Source organism: Rosa chinensis, chromosome 7 (assembly GCF_002994745.2).
Source record: "Rosa chinensis cultivar Old Blush chromosome 7, RchiOBHm-V2, whole genome shotgun sequence".
Taxonomy (NCBI): Eukaryota; Viridiplantae; Streptophyta; class Magnoliopsida; order Rosales; family Rosaceae; genus Rosa; species Rosa chinensis.
The window spans coordinates 51,838,218-51,854,131 of NC_037094.1; the positions used below are offsets into that span (position 1 = coordinate 51,838,218).

Below are 15,914 nucleotides of genomic sequence, written 5' to 3' on the forward strand. Positions count from 1 at the left end.
CATCTAAAAGATGATGACAAAGATGTGCTAGAGGCAAATGTGCCCTAGTCAAGTGCAATAGGTACATTATTGTACTTAGCTTAATGCACAAGACTGGACATCTCATTCGCCGTGAACTTTTTAGCTAGATATAGTTCGGCGCCAACACGACGTCATTGGACTAGTGTTAAAGATATATTTCGATACCTAAGTGATACGATTGATAAGAGCTTGTTCTATCCCTACAGAGAGACGATGGATTCGAACCCATCATATGTCAAGAACGCCACCAATAGTGGTATGCGTTCCTTGTCCCCATCCCAAAACGACATAAGTGTTTTGGAAGGTTTTGCTGATGCTGGGTACCTCTTTGACCCACACAAAGGTCATTCCCAAACTGGTTATGTATTCACCATGGGTAAGACCTGCAATACCTTGGAGGTCTACAAAACAGACCCTAGTCGCTACTTCTTTGAATCATGCAGAGATTATTGCTCTTCATGAAGCGGTTCGTGAATGTATATGGCTTAGATCCATAATTACGCATGTTTGAAGGAATTGTAATTTGAAGTCTACCACAGATAAGCCTACAAGCATTTATGAGGATAATGTTGGTTGCATTGAACAAATGAAACAAGGCTACATCAAAGGCGACAATACCAAGCACATATCTCCTAAGTTCTTCTATAATCAGCAACAACAAAACCTCTTCTAGATCAAAGTGAACCAGGTTGGATATGAGGACAATGTGGTAGACTTGTTTACTAAGTCATTGGCCAAATCTACGTTCGAGAAACACGTTGCAAGCATTGGCTTGCAGAAGTTATCCGAACTCCCATGATCGTAGTCATCAGGGGGAGATGCAGACTTCAGGGGGAGATGTCTACATGTTGATCTCAAAATGTGAAGGGTGTGTTATGCTCTTTTTCCCCTTCGACCGAGGTTATTTTTGTCCCACAGGATTTTTGTTACTCTGCAGGGTTTTTAATGAGGCAACTAGAGGAGCACCGCGTTTGGGCGACACAAAGGGGAGTGTTCAAGTAAATCCAGAATTTCTGGCCCAAACTCTAGGTTACTTGCTCTAGTTGTAATAGGTTTATGTTAGAGATATTTTGGAGATATTCATAGATATCCAATCATTGTATGATTATGTTTTCATGTACAACTCTGATTCTATGCTTGTAATCCTCTATATAAAGAGGCCCCTATTATTAATGAAAGGACAACAAATTCTCTCCCAGATATCGATTCCCTAAAACACTAAGTTTGGGCTCTCATCATTTGTTACGAAATGATGATGAGCTTCTTGTTTTTTTTTTTTTGAGTGAAAAAATTCGGCATGAAACAAGTGGCCTCGTAGGTAGTTTATTGATTTCGGGGTACTTCGTTTTTATTTTTGTGCTTACTAAAAAAAAGTGAGTGTGCTAGGGGTGTGCTAAGTAGTATGTTCGTGTGAGGGTGTGCTAGGGTTGTGTGCTCTATGTAATGACTTCTACTAACGGCCCTCGGGACAAGTCATTATTGTACTGCTTGCTGAAATGCTGAATAAGGTTGACCTTTTCAGCTTAAAAAAACAAAAAATTGAAGCTGCTTATTTCAGAGATAGAACTAGAGTTGAAAAATCGGGTGTACTAGAATTTAAGGTTAACTTTAAGTGAAGACTACTACTGAAATTTGAATCAAAGTTCTTTAATGACTAAGTTAGACAGAGGCTAAAATAAGAGGATGGTAGGAGACTTTGATTTTATAGATGCTAAACTCTATATGAAACATGTACTTGCAATACTTCGTCCACAAAAATGAGGTGGGCCGTAGCTCACTCCAATCCTCCTCTAGTTTTGTGCCTGTGCTTATAGAAGACTGTCCAAAGAGTCGGCACTTTTTTTCAAAGGTCAGCGCTTTCATTTGATCACATTTAGTGACGGAGAAGTGGATGCCTTAATTTTGACTTAAGAAAGGGCAAGCCCAAAAAAATATATCCGGAAGGGGCGCCCAAACTCCATTGATGGGCTTTTCATACCAAATGGGTGCCCAAGTTTTGAAAATCGTTTGCTCTTTGGCATCGCCATCATCTATAGAACATAATAATGAAAGCATTTCCCCGCTCCATTAATTGGAAGTTTTCATATCAAAGTGGATAAATTTCTATATAGAGAAGAAGTGAAGACCTTGTATCGATCACTTTAGCCTTAATTGGTGATAAGTATTTTATATTCATGATTTCACGTGAATGTTTCAAATGTTTTAAGGACAATGCATCAATCTAACTAGTTAAAAATGCGTTGTAATTTGTTTTTTGTCTTGCATGTTTAGGTTGTGGATGAGTCAAATCTCAACTCTCTACTGTACTTATATGTATTGTACTTATCTATAATGCTTGTATTATAAATTTTTTTCTCAAAAAACAAAAAGATAAAATAAAAAGCTAGTTGAATCATTAATTTACTCTCATAATAACACAATTACCCCCGTTGCGGAGTTTAATTTCAATAAATGAAATCAGGCGTTGGACTAAATATCTAAGTTAGGCAGGGTTCCAAACTCCTTTAAAAAAAATCACAATTACTAAATAAATTACAACAAAGTGTACACCACTATATGATGTCAATGTGAACTAATGTTTTCAATCAACCAAAGCATTCAATTTTGCAGACATAATTACAACCAACCATGCAAGCTTTAGAAATACATCTTATTCATAGTACGTATATATCTATATATCATGAGCACACGTAGATATAATATTCAGATTTAATACTTGATGCACACATCAATATCCAACGGAAATACATCTTATTCATAGTACGTATATAACTATATATCATGAGCACACGTAGATATAATATTCAGATTTAATACTTGATGCACACATCAGTATCCAACGGCTACCGCGCCCACAAGCACTGATTGAAGCTGTCTTTGAAATAGCTAGTTACACAAAGGAATTTGGCCTTGGAGGAGTCCTCATTTTATTTAGAGCATAGAGAACAAGATAGTCCAACCTTTTATGCTTATATAGGTACAGGTTCGACAAGCAGAGACGTTATAATATCCTTAAGCCCTGTTTCAGCATGAGTGAATCCATCTTCATGCTTATATATAACTTCGATCACACGTGCAAGGTTGATAATGCACAGTAATAGTGCCCTAGGGACATTAGCAGCACCGGCGGAGTTGAGCCATCCTTCATTCATGTCTTTCCATGCATTATTCACTTGTTTAGTAAGTTCGATTGTTGCTTCTTCTTCTGTGGCACAATGTTCTTTCATGTAGCATTCAATAGCTGAGGCAACATGTCCTCTCTTTTGCTCAAACTACATAACATCAGACTTGAAGGGTAAGCTAAGCTCAAACCAAGCACTAAAGAGTTGTGTAATCAAGTTAACTTACACCTTGAAGATTAATTATATTTGAAACCAAGTACTAAAGAGTTATATAATTAAGTGAACTTACACACATTCTGAATACCAAGAAAATTTAATTTCAGGATCATAGATGTTTATTCCTTAATTATGAAAGAATTATATGTTAAAGAAGTCAACCAAATCGAAAACTAAATGATGATAACCAAACAGTTTTTGACTCTGACAGATTTTCTTGAGAAACGTTCCGTACAAAGTATTTAACTAGCAAAATTTAGTGGTAAGTTATTTCTTTATGTGCTTTTTTCATGAATAATACAAGTACCTTGTGGGATTGCAAGTCATCCATGAGTCTGCCTATTGTTGATGAAGCCTTTACCATCTTTGGGTCGGTGAACACCCAGTCCAAGGAATTTTTTGTGACAATATCTCCAGCCATTAAAACAAAGGATGTGGCTGCCATCATGAAATAGGTTGTGGAAAGAGCGGCCGACATATATTCATCCAACGTTGGAGTGTATTTCTCATGGAACCATTTGGCTTCTTGAAACCAAGATCTGACTTGAACTTTCATCTGATCATAGAGACCAATCGATCGACCAAGAGATATTAATTAATTTGTAATCTCTAATCACTTTGTATCTTATTTATAATATATGGCGTATTAATGAAGCTTCTTACTGATTCTCTGGCATAGTGGATGCGATACAACTTCCCCTCCTTCGCAAGCTCATTTTCAATATCAGCGTAGATGTCCAAGAGTGCCTGGTAACAGATTTTCATGTAATCTACAGGTAGCAGATCCAATGCAGAGATGTCCCACCTAATCAATAAATGAAACCATCTCATAAGTAGCCAATCAAACACCAACTCACCAAAAAACTTACTTGGATAGTACATAACCATTTAACATGGGTGTAATTTAACATGGCTGTTGGAACATAAATAAAATGAGCTACAAAATTAATAGAACTGAGCAAAATTTGTATAATTGATATTTAACCTCTCAACAGCTTCAATAAAAAGCTCTAATTCTTTATGTGTGCCATGCACATCATAAACGTCATCAAGAACCACGATTATGGCGACGATTTTGCACATAGTCATCCTACCAAAGCAATATTCGGGCTCAAAGTAGACTCCTAAAGCCCAATAGTAGCTTTCAACTAGTCTATCTCTTGCAAAAGGCAGTTTGTTCACAAAATCCAGCTCCTTCCACCACCTGATTGAATTAAACAATCAATTATCATAATGTAATGATTTAATTAATTAGTACGTAGATCTTAAAGTGTTATCTATATATTAATTAACCTTGTGATATGACTTAGTTCTTTCTGATAGACTCGCTGCAATTGATTGAAATCCAACTTCGCAAAAGTCAGGAGCGTTTCATTGATATATGAACTTTTTAGTTCCTGGTAGAAAGACAAGTAGCGCCTTGCTTCTAGCCTTGGGTCGCCCTTCCACAGTGGCTGGTATAGCGCATGAGTTACTCGTTTTAAAAGTGGGGGACTTAGACCACCCTGTGTAGCAGCTAGTGCCAACTCAAGATGAGTGGTAGTGAAGGCCAGGGCTTCTTCTAGTATATCCTCTCCATGTGTCCTAAGATGTGTGGCTTCATATATACAAGCTTAAAAGTCCTTCCACATCAGTGACGAGTGATCCTTTAAATTTCCCATCAACGTCGATGAACTTGTTGAACATCTCTGCTTCGTTCACCCGGCCAAGACACGCATGTTATTAGTCACGAAATATATAAGTGTGAGTCTATATATATATATATATATATAAGAAATGATTGATTGAGAAAAGGACTAGCTATGTACTTACTGCATGAAACCTCAAAACCTGTTTGTCTAAGCAATCGAAAACGTAGAGCAACTGTGTAAAGTTCCTTATCAGCATCATTATTTTCTTGGTCATCATAGGAAGAGTTGTGAATTTTCTGTAGCATTTGGTCAATCTCATTTTCAAAATGGTAGGACACTCCTAAGCGTTGAATATCATCAATTAAATTTAATTTTTGTGAAGTTGGAGCCATTAGAAGCACGCTCTTCACTTCTTCCTTCAATTCTCGGACCCGTTGCTCGTTTCCATTGCTTGCAGTTTCCTACGTACAGAAGAAATAAAATTGAAGGGGAAATGAAAGTATGAATACATACATGGTGAAAATTAATTAACTAAAGTTATTGTGATTTCATGTACCCTAGAAGCATATGAAAGAAAATGATCGCCCCAAATGCTGGGAGGAAAATTAGCCGAACGTCTATTAGCATCAGGAGTACTCCTGGCATTTGGGGTTTCAGGTTGGTATGCTGAAACTAATTTAGCAGACATTTCTAGTTGAAGTGCAATCAAGGGATAAGCAGATGTGAGTTCAAGTGCTGTGGTGCTTTGATATTTATAATCATCAATGGATAAACAGACTGTGATACATTAGACTTTTCCATTGATAAAGCAATGTCTAATAAAATTCTTCTTCTTTTTTGTCTTTGTTTTTTTGTTAAAAAGTCATTATTTTAATATGATCGGAGCTCCTGGAGCTAGAGGTTTTAGGGCCCTACTGGCTAGTTTTGTCTTTTTGGTTTTTTGCTTGGACTGATTGCGCCATTTGTACCCCAAAAAAAAAAATTCACTAAAATAAAATTTAATTTGAAATACTTATCAGAGCATCTTTAACTTTTTAACAAGTCTTTTAAGTGGCTCTCTAGCTTAGCTATTAGTTATATGACTCCTTAATATACAGAGTAAGATGAGACTCTCTAATATTTTTGTTACTTTAAAAAGAAGAGTAAAATTCACACTTGTCATCTTATAATCCACAGTTCATGTTTCTTATTTTTTTAACTAAAAATTTGTCTTTTATAACTTAAACTTTATTTAATTTTATTTATAAGAATTTCAACCCTAATAAAAATGAAAGGGTAAAAGTTATAAATAGTCCATGTGGTAAAAAGGAAAGGGTAAAAATTTCAACCAAAATTTTCTTTTTTAAAATGAAAGCCAAAAATAATTTTGAACTATTAGATTTTAGAATAATAATATTGTCTTTTTCTTTCAAGTATTACTTGGCATGATTTGGCAAATAGGTGATGTGTATATGTCACGCCCCGATTTTTAAACATAATTAAAAATCAATATAATATTAGAATTATACATGCATGATGGAACCAAGTCATCAATACAAAATACCTGAAAAACTTTTTCCTTTTAAACCAAGTACATACGGATGCCCTGAACCCACAATGTTAATATATACTCGCTTCGCAGAATCATATATTAATTATACAAGTTTACGAATTAAATTGCCACAACAAAATAATACGTAAGTGCTTTTCAGATCTTACAACATGGTGAAAGTCTTAACAACGGTAAGGTCACAAAATTTGCTTCCTACCGTAAAGCTGCAACTATCCAACTCCTTCAGCTACGATTACCCTGACATGTAGGATTACCCCTACACTATTGAATAGTGCACCGGGTTGCCACACAAAAGACCCGGTAAGCTTGTATGAGTAACTCAAAACAGAAAACCACACAACTCACTCGAAAACGAGGAAACCCTTTTAACTTGAGAAAAAGAAACACATACCATGCTTCCCAAAAACATATTCTTTTCCCAAAAGAAATAACCCAAGCCACCCCTTGACAAAATCATATAAAATGTTACCCAATATTGAATATATGAAAATCAAGACCACCCCGGTCAAATAAACTCAAGGAAGCAACTCACGCAATGAATCCTTCCAAAACACAACACCTTTTCTTAAAAGGACAACCTAACAAGTCACCTCGTGACATATCATATAAATTGTTGCCCCAACAATCAAATATGAAAAACAAGTCCACCCTAGATATTAAAGAAAGAATCCCCGAAACTCCCTTTTAAAACACATACTCATGAGCATCAAGTAACTCACAGCTGCTCCCTATAAAATACAATAGCAACAGACTAGAGCTCTAACTGATCGTAATCACTCACCCGGCCAAAGGTGTGATGTCCCGATATATTTGCCTGAGGTCACTTCCAGCGACCCCGGATACTCAGGTCACCCAACCTTCAAATCAAAACATTTAAAAGTGGTCACTTAGGACCAAATGTTACTCAACTCTAAAAGGAGACGTCACAACCTGTGACTCCCAATCCTCAGACCCCTGGTCATCAGATTAAACATTAAGCAAGTCGCTTTGGATCCAAAATGTTAAAGTAAATCCAAAAGGAGAAATCACAACCTGTAACACTCAGATTTTCAAACCCCCGATCGTTAGATGAAAACATTAATATCTCGTTAAAGCAACTCACACTAAAAAGAAGAAATTACTCATTCACAAAAGGAAGCAACTCACACAAAATCTTGATACTTTAAAAAAAATAGAAATTCTCAATTCCTAATACATTTTCTCCCGAAAAGTCTCGCCTCAAAACAATATAATGAAACCCATCATACATACTGTTTAAATCACCCATCAATCCATAAAGATATACATATTTTAATTAAATATATATACATATATACGAAAATGTTCTAAAGAGGACATCTGCACTGTTGCTAAAGTACAAACGTTGACGCTGTAGCTCTGATCAAGCCACTTGCCAGACAGAGGCCAGGGGTCAGACGGACCAGTCTGCAGTCGGGTGGAGTCGTCGGCGATGAGGTTGCAGCACTGCCTAGAATCTTGCAGTTGCAGGTAAGGTCGCCACCCAGAATCCTTTAACCTCAATCTCCTCCGACCTTGATTGCTGGCCAGAAGCAATCTGGAATGTCTCCAGCCTCCATCCGGCAAGCCCCGTGTCACACCCCTGATTTTTAACACAAATAAAAATCAATATATAATCTCATAATTATACATGCGTGAACGTTCAGTCATCAATACAAAATACCTGGAAACTTTTTTCCCTTTAAACCAAGTACATACTGATGCCCTGAACCCACAATTCTAATATTGACCCGCTCCATAGAGTCACATATTATACAACTTACGAATTAAATTGTCAACAACAAAATACAACGTAAGTATTCCTCAGAGTTTACTACATAGAGGAAGTCATACAATGGCAAAGCCAACAAAATTTGCTTCCTACCCGCTCTGCTGCCAACAAGCTACCTCAGCTTTAGCCCCGATTATCCTGACCTACAGGATTAACCCCTACACCGTTTGAATGATGCACTGGGTTGCCACACAACAAACCCGGTAAGCTTTTGCAAGCCAGTATGAGTAACTCAAAAAAAACACCACACAACTCACAACAAAATGAGGAAAACCTTTCAACTCGAGAATAAGGAAAACATACCATGCTTCCCAAAACAATATTCTTTTCCCAAAAGAAACAACGAAAGTCACACCATGACAAAATCATATAAATCGTTAACCTAACAATTCAAATAAGATAATCGATCCAACCTGGATAAAACAACAATCGGTCCAACCTGGACAAAACCACAAAACCACAAATCGGTTCAACCTGGACAAAACACATCAAATCGGTCCAACCTGGACAAAACAACAAATCTGTCCAACCTGGACAAAACATCAACACACATCAATCATACCTATCGTTAACCTAACAAATAGAATATGATTCTTAGTCCAACCTGGACAAAATATGTACCCAGGAGTCTTAATTAACCTAATTAGATCCATGAGGTACGATGGCAGACAGACTAGCGCTCTAGCTGATCGTAACCACTTGCCCGGCCAACTGCGTGATTTCCTATTTCTTGCCTTGGTCACTATCAGCGACCTGTCACTATCTGTGACATATCATCTTCAGACCCCATCTGATCTCAGAATCGACCATTGGTCCCCATCTGCGACCTGTCACCATCTGTGACATGTTATCTTCAGATCCCATCTGATCTCGGAATCAACCATTCACTACTACACAAAAGGCTTCACATGACACCTCTCAGACGACGTAACACTGTTTTCCGTGGTGTGAATAATTTCTCATTATTGAGACGACGGTTGTAAAATTTCCGTCTTCTAATATGAATTCAACCAATGGGTGTTTTTCATGCTGAAATTATGTATTGCTTCAGAAGACGTTTATAAATGGAAGCGTGGTGTGAGGTTAAATTGTCATAGAGGCAGCAAGTTTCGCACCAATTGGCACCAGTTAAATTTACTCAGCATGTAGTGTTTATACGACGGTTACTTTAAAACTGTGGTGTGAATCTATAGATTTGCAAGTTAAAATATGTTCACCGACATTCCCTCCCATATTTCCCTCCATTTGTCTCCCCCCAAATTTAGTTCCCTCTCAGCAGGCAATATGAGGTGGGAAAATTGAAAATTTTGAAGTGGCATTCAGACAACAATTAATGTGAAAAACCATGGTCTAATGTCTTGTATATGCATGCATCAACTAATTAATGGCTCATCTGCCCGGCCATGTGTACGTCCTACCTAGAACACTTAATGAAAAAAAAAGTCCTTCCCACAACTAATGCTTAACCTAGCAGCCGCTCGACACAGCATTGCCCCAAACAGCCAAACTATACCTCGAGATACTCGATCACAACATTGCCCCCAACTATACCTCGACATAGCGCCTCCAAACCCCGACTCTCTCCGAATCACTCTGACTCACTCCACGGCCCTAAACCTTAAATCCACCGCCTCTGAAGGCCCGACTCTGGTGCGAAGCTTTCGAAGCCCTAAGTCGGAGATTTGTCTTCGAATCTGGTAAGCCCCGCCCTAAAATTTGGGGGTTTTTGGTTTCTCAAAATCTCATTCTTTTGATTTCACAAATCATGCATTTGATTTCGGGTTCTTCACTTTTGATTTCAGGTGTTGAGTTTGGGTTCTTCACTTTTGATTTCAGGTCTTGAGTTCAGGTTCTTCACAAATCACTCTTTTGATTTGGGGTTTTGACTAACTGGAGATTCTAATAAAGGTATAATACCATCACTCTCATCTTTTGATTTGGGGTTTTGAATAACTGGACATTTTCCGGCCCTGACTTTGAACAAATTGAGAATGTTGTTTTGATTTTCTTCTCTAGTTTAAGATTGATTTTTAATGGAAGATTTTATATCAATGTGTTGTTGTTTTTCTGGTTTTGATAACTTTAAATGTGAACCCACTAGTGATTTGCTTTGATTTCCTTCTCCCTATTAGGCTAACGGAAGATTTCAGTGGATTGTTGTTGGACGAGAACCTGGTGGCACAAGCTATCAAGCTATTGATAGAAACGAAACATGTTCTAATATCAAATTTATCAGCTATCGGAAATGGAACGGTATGTTTTATCAGTTCTTGAATGCGTGTAACAATGTTGATTCATGATGAAAATTTGTGTCATTCAATATGCAACTTAACTACATTTCTGTGTGCAGCCTGAAGAATTAGCAGAACAGTTCTGGTTTTCGTTTGTTTTGTTCTCGGTGAAAACATTGAGTGAGAAGAGTTCTGATAATTCACAAATTGAGAGCTGCTAAGCTGAAGTATGTTGTTTGTCAATCTACTTTTTTTTTTCTTTTTTTTTCCCCTTGTAGCTTATGTTGGTTGCTCATGAATTCTTCTCATTTTGTTTTTCGGTTGCTTCCAGCATTGTGGATTTCTTTAAGGAGCTTCCACAGTTTATTGTTAAGGCCGACCCAATTTTAAGTAATCTGTATGGTGTAGATTGGGAAAGCAAACTTGAGGTATTAATTCTTCAGATTCAGTTACTTCACGACACTGTCTTTTATGTATTTTACTTGATCACTCATGAGTGTGAGTTCTTAATTTGTAGGCAAAAGAGTTGGAGGGCAATTTTCTATACTTGAGCCTTTTAAGCAAGTAAGTGCCATTTATTTTACTTATTGCGCTTGATGTATTATACTCAAGGTTTTAAGTTTCTCCGAAACTGCCGAAATTTCCGTCGAAATTTCCGTAAATTTGAAGTATCGAAACGAAATTCATATGCTATATCATTTCCGTCAGGAGTTTTCCGAAATTTTCCGTACATTTCCGCGAAATTCTAAATTTCCGAAATATCTACACACACAAAATATATTTAAATATTCAAACCGAAATTTTGTCCGAAATTTCTCTGAAATTTCTGTTAAATTCGTATTTCACAGTTTTCGACTTTTCGCTGACAAAATATGAAATTTTGATTTTTTTTTTTCAATCCTCCTTCATAACACAGAAACTCTCTTTCTATCATGTGTATCATCCACCATATAATTATTAATTAAGAAGGTATGTTGAAGGCTTTACAGTTCTTTTTAGTTTTTACTAGTATTTTCTTAGTGCGTGGCTTTTTGACCACCATGACCATAATGATGTCTTTTAACTTTTTCATAGGCTTGGAGTTCAGTTTTCTCACAACAAACTTTGAATTTTTCTAATTATTAGTGAAAAAGGCGTGATGGCCAAGCCTCCCACTGGGTTCCAGCCATAAAAAAAAAAAAAAGTAAATCACATTCACATTATCAATATACAGAACATTTATAATTACATATAGAATTATAGATAGTGTTTAGCAACTTACTACAGTTTTAGTTAATTACTCGTCGTCTCGTCCATATTAAATATCACAATTCTATTATTTATGTATAATTTTAGAGAGTTTACATTGTAAATAGGTTTATTATAGGTTAGTTTAGTCTATGTAAAAGTTTCATTCAAAAATATCATTTTATACATGCAATTAATGTGATTTCTTTATTTTTAACCGAAATTTCCACCGAAATCGAAACTTTCTCCGAAATTTCTTTAAATTTGAAGTACCGAAATCGAAACCGAAACCGAAATTTGAAACCTTGATTATACTATGATACAAAATATTCTGCTTTTCTTTTAAGCTTTTCTGAATCTTGTGTAATGACTTTGTTTGTTTTGTAGTCTTATGTTTAACCTCGTATATATGTGATTGATTTTATTGTCTTGCACAGATCCTGCTACTGCCACTGATTCTCAGGCAAACAAGGAAGCAGCTGATGAATGTTCTGTTTTTGTTGGGAATGTGAGTAAATTTCAATTTGTTTTGACCTCTTAGTTGGGAAGAGATGCTGCCATTGTGTAGGTACTTAGGATTGCTAGTTCAGGAATGATATAAATTAGCTTTGAAGGCATACGAGTAGATGCAATTGCATGGATGTGGTCACTGTGGTGTTATCAGATGCATATTTTGGTTGCAGTATTTAAAAGTTTTGTTAGATCAAGTCGTTTTGACATGGAAAAGTAAACAAAATATAAATGAGATTAACTAGACCATATGACATTCTTTGCATTATGATGCGCTTGTGATGGATTATGATTCAAGAAACTTGCATAGTAATTTCTTAGCCTACTGAGGATGACATTCTTGTATGGAAATTGATTCTTATTTTGATATCGTGTTGTGCCTCAGAAAAGAAGACAAAGGATAAGCAAACAGAAGTAAACATCGCTGCTTGGTAAGCTATCTTATTTCTAATAACTAATAAGGCTTTATATGAGCCTAGTTTCAGATAGCAGAAACAGTAATATATAGTTTCATAAATTGGTTTTGATTCTCTTTATGTGTTTCTTCTTTGCAAGGGTGATATTGATTGGAAACTGAAGTTTAAAGTTGATATTGATTAGAAGGAAACTCTTAATACGCTGCTGGAAACTCAAAAGGTATTTTGCTGGATGCTCAAACTCTGATGGTTGATGCATAGTTTCTTATATATGCTTGATTTATGTTTGATGGTTGCATGATTAACTGTTTTTGGTTATATGGAGATTGTAAGTTACATGATTGGCTTTGTAATTCATACATGAAGGCAATGTAATGTAGTTTGGCTGAGCATAACTCCATGAAATTGTGCGTGCAACAGTGTTACATGATTAATTATTTTTTAAAGGAGAACAAAATTTTGATATATGTGCTGCACATGCATGTTGGATTATATTGTTATTGGCTAGGTTAATGATGAATTTGGATTATGAATGCTTATGATCGAGACGCAGGTCTGATGAAGAATATTGTTATTTGCATGTGTTGTGGACTTGGTAGTGATATAACTTGTTTGTTGCTGTTATTTTTGCTTAGATGGATGATAGGTCTTGGATGCATGTGGATAGAAGATCTCTAGCTTATGAGTTAGGGGTGGCAAGTTTCTTGAAGTTTGCCATAGAAAATGGGAAAGATTGTAACAATATTCCTTGCCCATGTTGTAAATGTTGGAATATGGATGACTTTCCAATCTCTGCTATTAAGACTCAGATATATTATAATGGGGTTGATGAAAGTTATAAGATATGGAAGTGGCATGGGGAGAAAGTAGATACAACATTGAGTAGTAGTGAAGATGTAGACTCTTGTTCGATTGAATCTGACTCGGTGGATGGGAATGTTGGGGCAGATTATACTGTAGAGATGGATAGGTCTGATGATGACGATGAGTTTTCATCAGAGTGCAATGAGTTTAAGGAGTTCGTTGAGGATGCAAATAAACCATTGTACCCTAGCTGCACTCGATTCACCAAGTTGGGTGTCCTAGTGAAGTTCTATAATTTAAAAGCTAAACATGGAATGAGTAATGCTGCTTATTCTGATTGGCTGATTGCTTTCGGGGAGCACCTTCCTGAAGGTAATGAAATCCCTACTTCTATTTATGAGGCAAAGAAGACTTTGGGGGCATTAGGGATGGATTATAGGAAGATGCATGCTTGCCCTAATGATTGCATTTTGTATAGAAAACAATACATAGATGATACCCACTGTCCTACATGTGAAGTGTGTAGGTGGAAAGTAGGAAAAAATTCAAAGGCGAGGGAAGGTGTATCCTCTAAGGTACTATGGTATTTTCCACCTATTCCTAGATTTCAAAGAATGTTTCAGTCTACCAAAACAGCTAGTAGTTTAACTTGGCACTCCACTGATAGACCGAAAGATGGGCTACTGCGTCATCCTGCAGATGCATTGACTTGGAAATCAGTTGATGAGAAGTGGCCTGATTTTGGTTCGGAGGCAAGAAACCTTAGGCTTGCACTATCATCAGATGGCTTTAATCCTCATAGTTCTTTAAATAGTAAATACAGTTGTTGGCCTGTTATTCTTGTCAACTACAATCTTCCTCGGCTTTGTATGAAAAGAAAATACATGATGCTAACGTTGTTGATTTCTGGGCCTAAACAACCTGGAAATGACATCGATGTCTATTTGGAACCATTAATTGATGATTTGAAGGTTCTTTGGGAGGGAGTACAATGAGTATTTTACTCTCAAGGCTGCACTGTTTTGGACAATCAATGACTTTCTAGCCTACAGTAACTTGTCCGGGAGTATTGTTAAAGGGTATAATGCATGCCCAATATGTGTTGAAAAGACATTACCAAAGAGGCTAGTTCATGGACAAAAGATGGCTTATATGCGGCATAGAAGGTGGAAAGGAAGAAACCATCCTTATAGAAAGCAATGGGCTGCTTTCGATAACCACCAAGAATTTGATCCTCCTCCTTCTCCTTCTCCATTGAGTGGAGAAGAAGTTCTAAAAAGGATGGAAGAAGAAGTGTTAGTTTGGCCATTTGGGAAGACACATCCTCCTCCTCCATATAAAGGTGATGAGAATGAAAACAGACCTTGTTGGAAGAAGAAGTCGATTTTTTTTGAACTTGAATACTGGAAATTCCTTCCTGTTCGCCACTGCCTAGATGTGATGCATATTGAAAAAAATGTCTGTGATAGTCTTTTAGGGACACTGTTAAATATTCCTGGAAAAACTAAAGATGGGATCAAGGCCCGTTTGGATCTGGTTGAGATGGGTATTAGAACAGAACTTGCACCTAATATTGATGGGCCGAAAAAAAACCACTTACCATTGGCGAGTTGGAATCTGACCTTAGATGAGAAGAAATCTGTGTGTGGCTGTTTTTTTTGTATGAAGGTCCCTCATAACTATTGTTCTAACATTCATAATCTGGTTTCAATGGATGAGCTAAGGCTTAATGGGATGAAGTCTCATGATTGTCATGTGTTAATGTAACAACTGCTTCCTGTTGCATTAAGGGCTGTATTAGACAAGCCGGTTAGAGTTGCTGTGATCAGATTATGTCTATTCTTTACCGACATTTGCAGCAAATCATTTGAAGTTTCTAGGCTGCCCAAAATACAGAGTGACATTGTTGAGACCTTGTGCTTGCTTGTGATGTATTTTCCTCCTTCATTCTTCAACATAATGATACATTTGACGGTTCACCTAGTTAGAGAAGTAGAACTATGTGGACCAGTTTTCTATCGATGGATGTATCCTTTTGAAAGATACATGAAGGTTTGCAAGGGATACGTCCGTAATAGAAATCATCCTGAGGGTTGTATAGCAGAGAATTACATTGCGGAAGAAGCTGTTGAGTTCTTAACAGAACACATATTGTCAGATCAAACGATTGGCATTCCTAAACAGCGATGTAAGGACTGCAAGCCCACCTCAGGTGCTAAAGTCTCCTCTATCTATGGCAGTGAGTTCAATCAAGCACATCTTTGTGTTCTACAAAACATGGAAGAGTTCAGAGGCTACTTTTTGTAAGTCAAGAGTTTTAATTTAGCTATTTTCTCTTCTATATATTTATTATTCATCTCTTTACAATCACTTAGCTCATTGTTTTGTTGGTTTT

General features: G+C 36.7%; 1 protein-coding gene and 1 pseudogene across 1 annotated transcript; one reads left to right on the forward strand and one right to left on the reverse strand.

Moving 5' to 3' along the window:
* Positions 1-2,990: 2,990 nt before the first annotated feature.
* LOC112178121 lies at positions 2,991-5,678 on the reverse strand (annotated as a pseudogene).
* Positions 5,679-13,350: 7,672 nt separating this feature from the next.
* LOC112178122 lies at positions 13,351-14,514 on the forward strand. Its single transcript, XM_024316322.1, has one exon. The coding sequence runs from the start codon at positions 13,351-13,353 to the stop codon at positions 14,512-14,514; it is 1,164 nt and encodes a 387-aa protein (XP_024172090.1).
* The last annotated feature ends 1,400 nt before the right edge of the window (positions 14,515-15,914 follow it).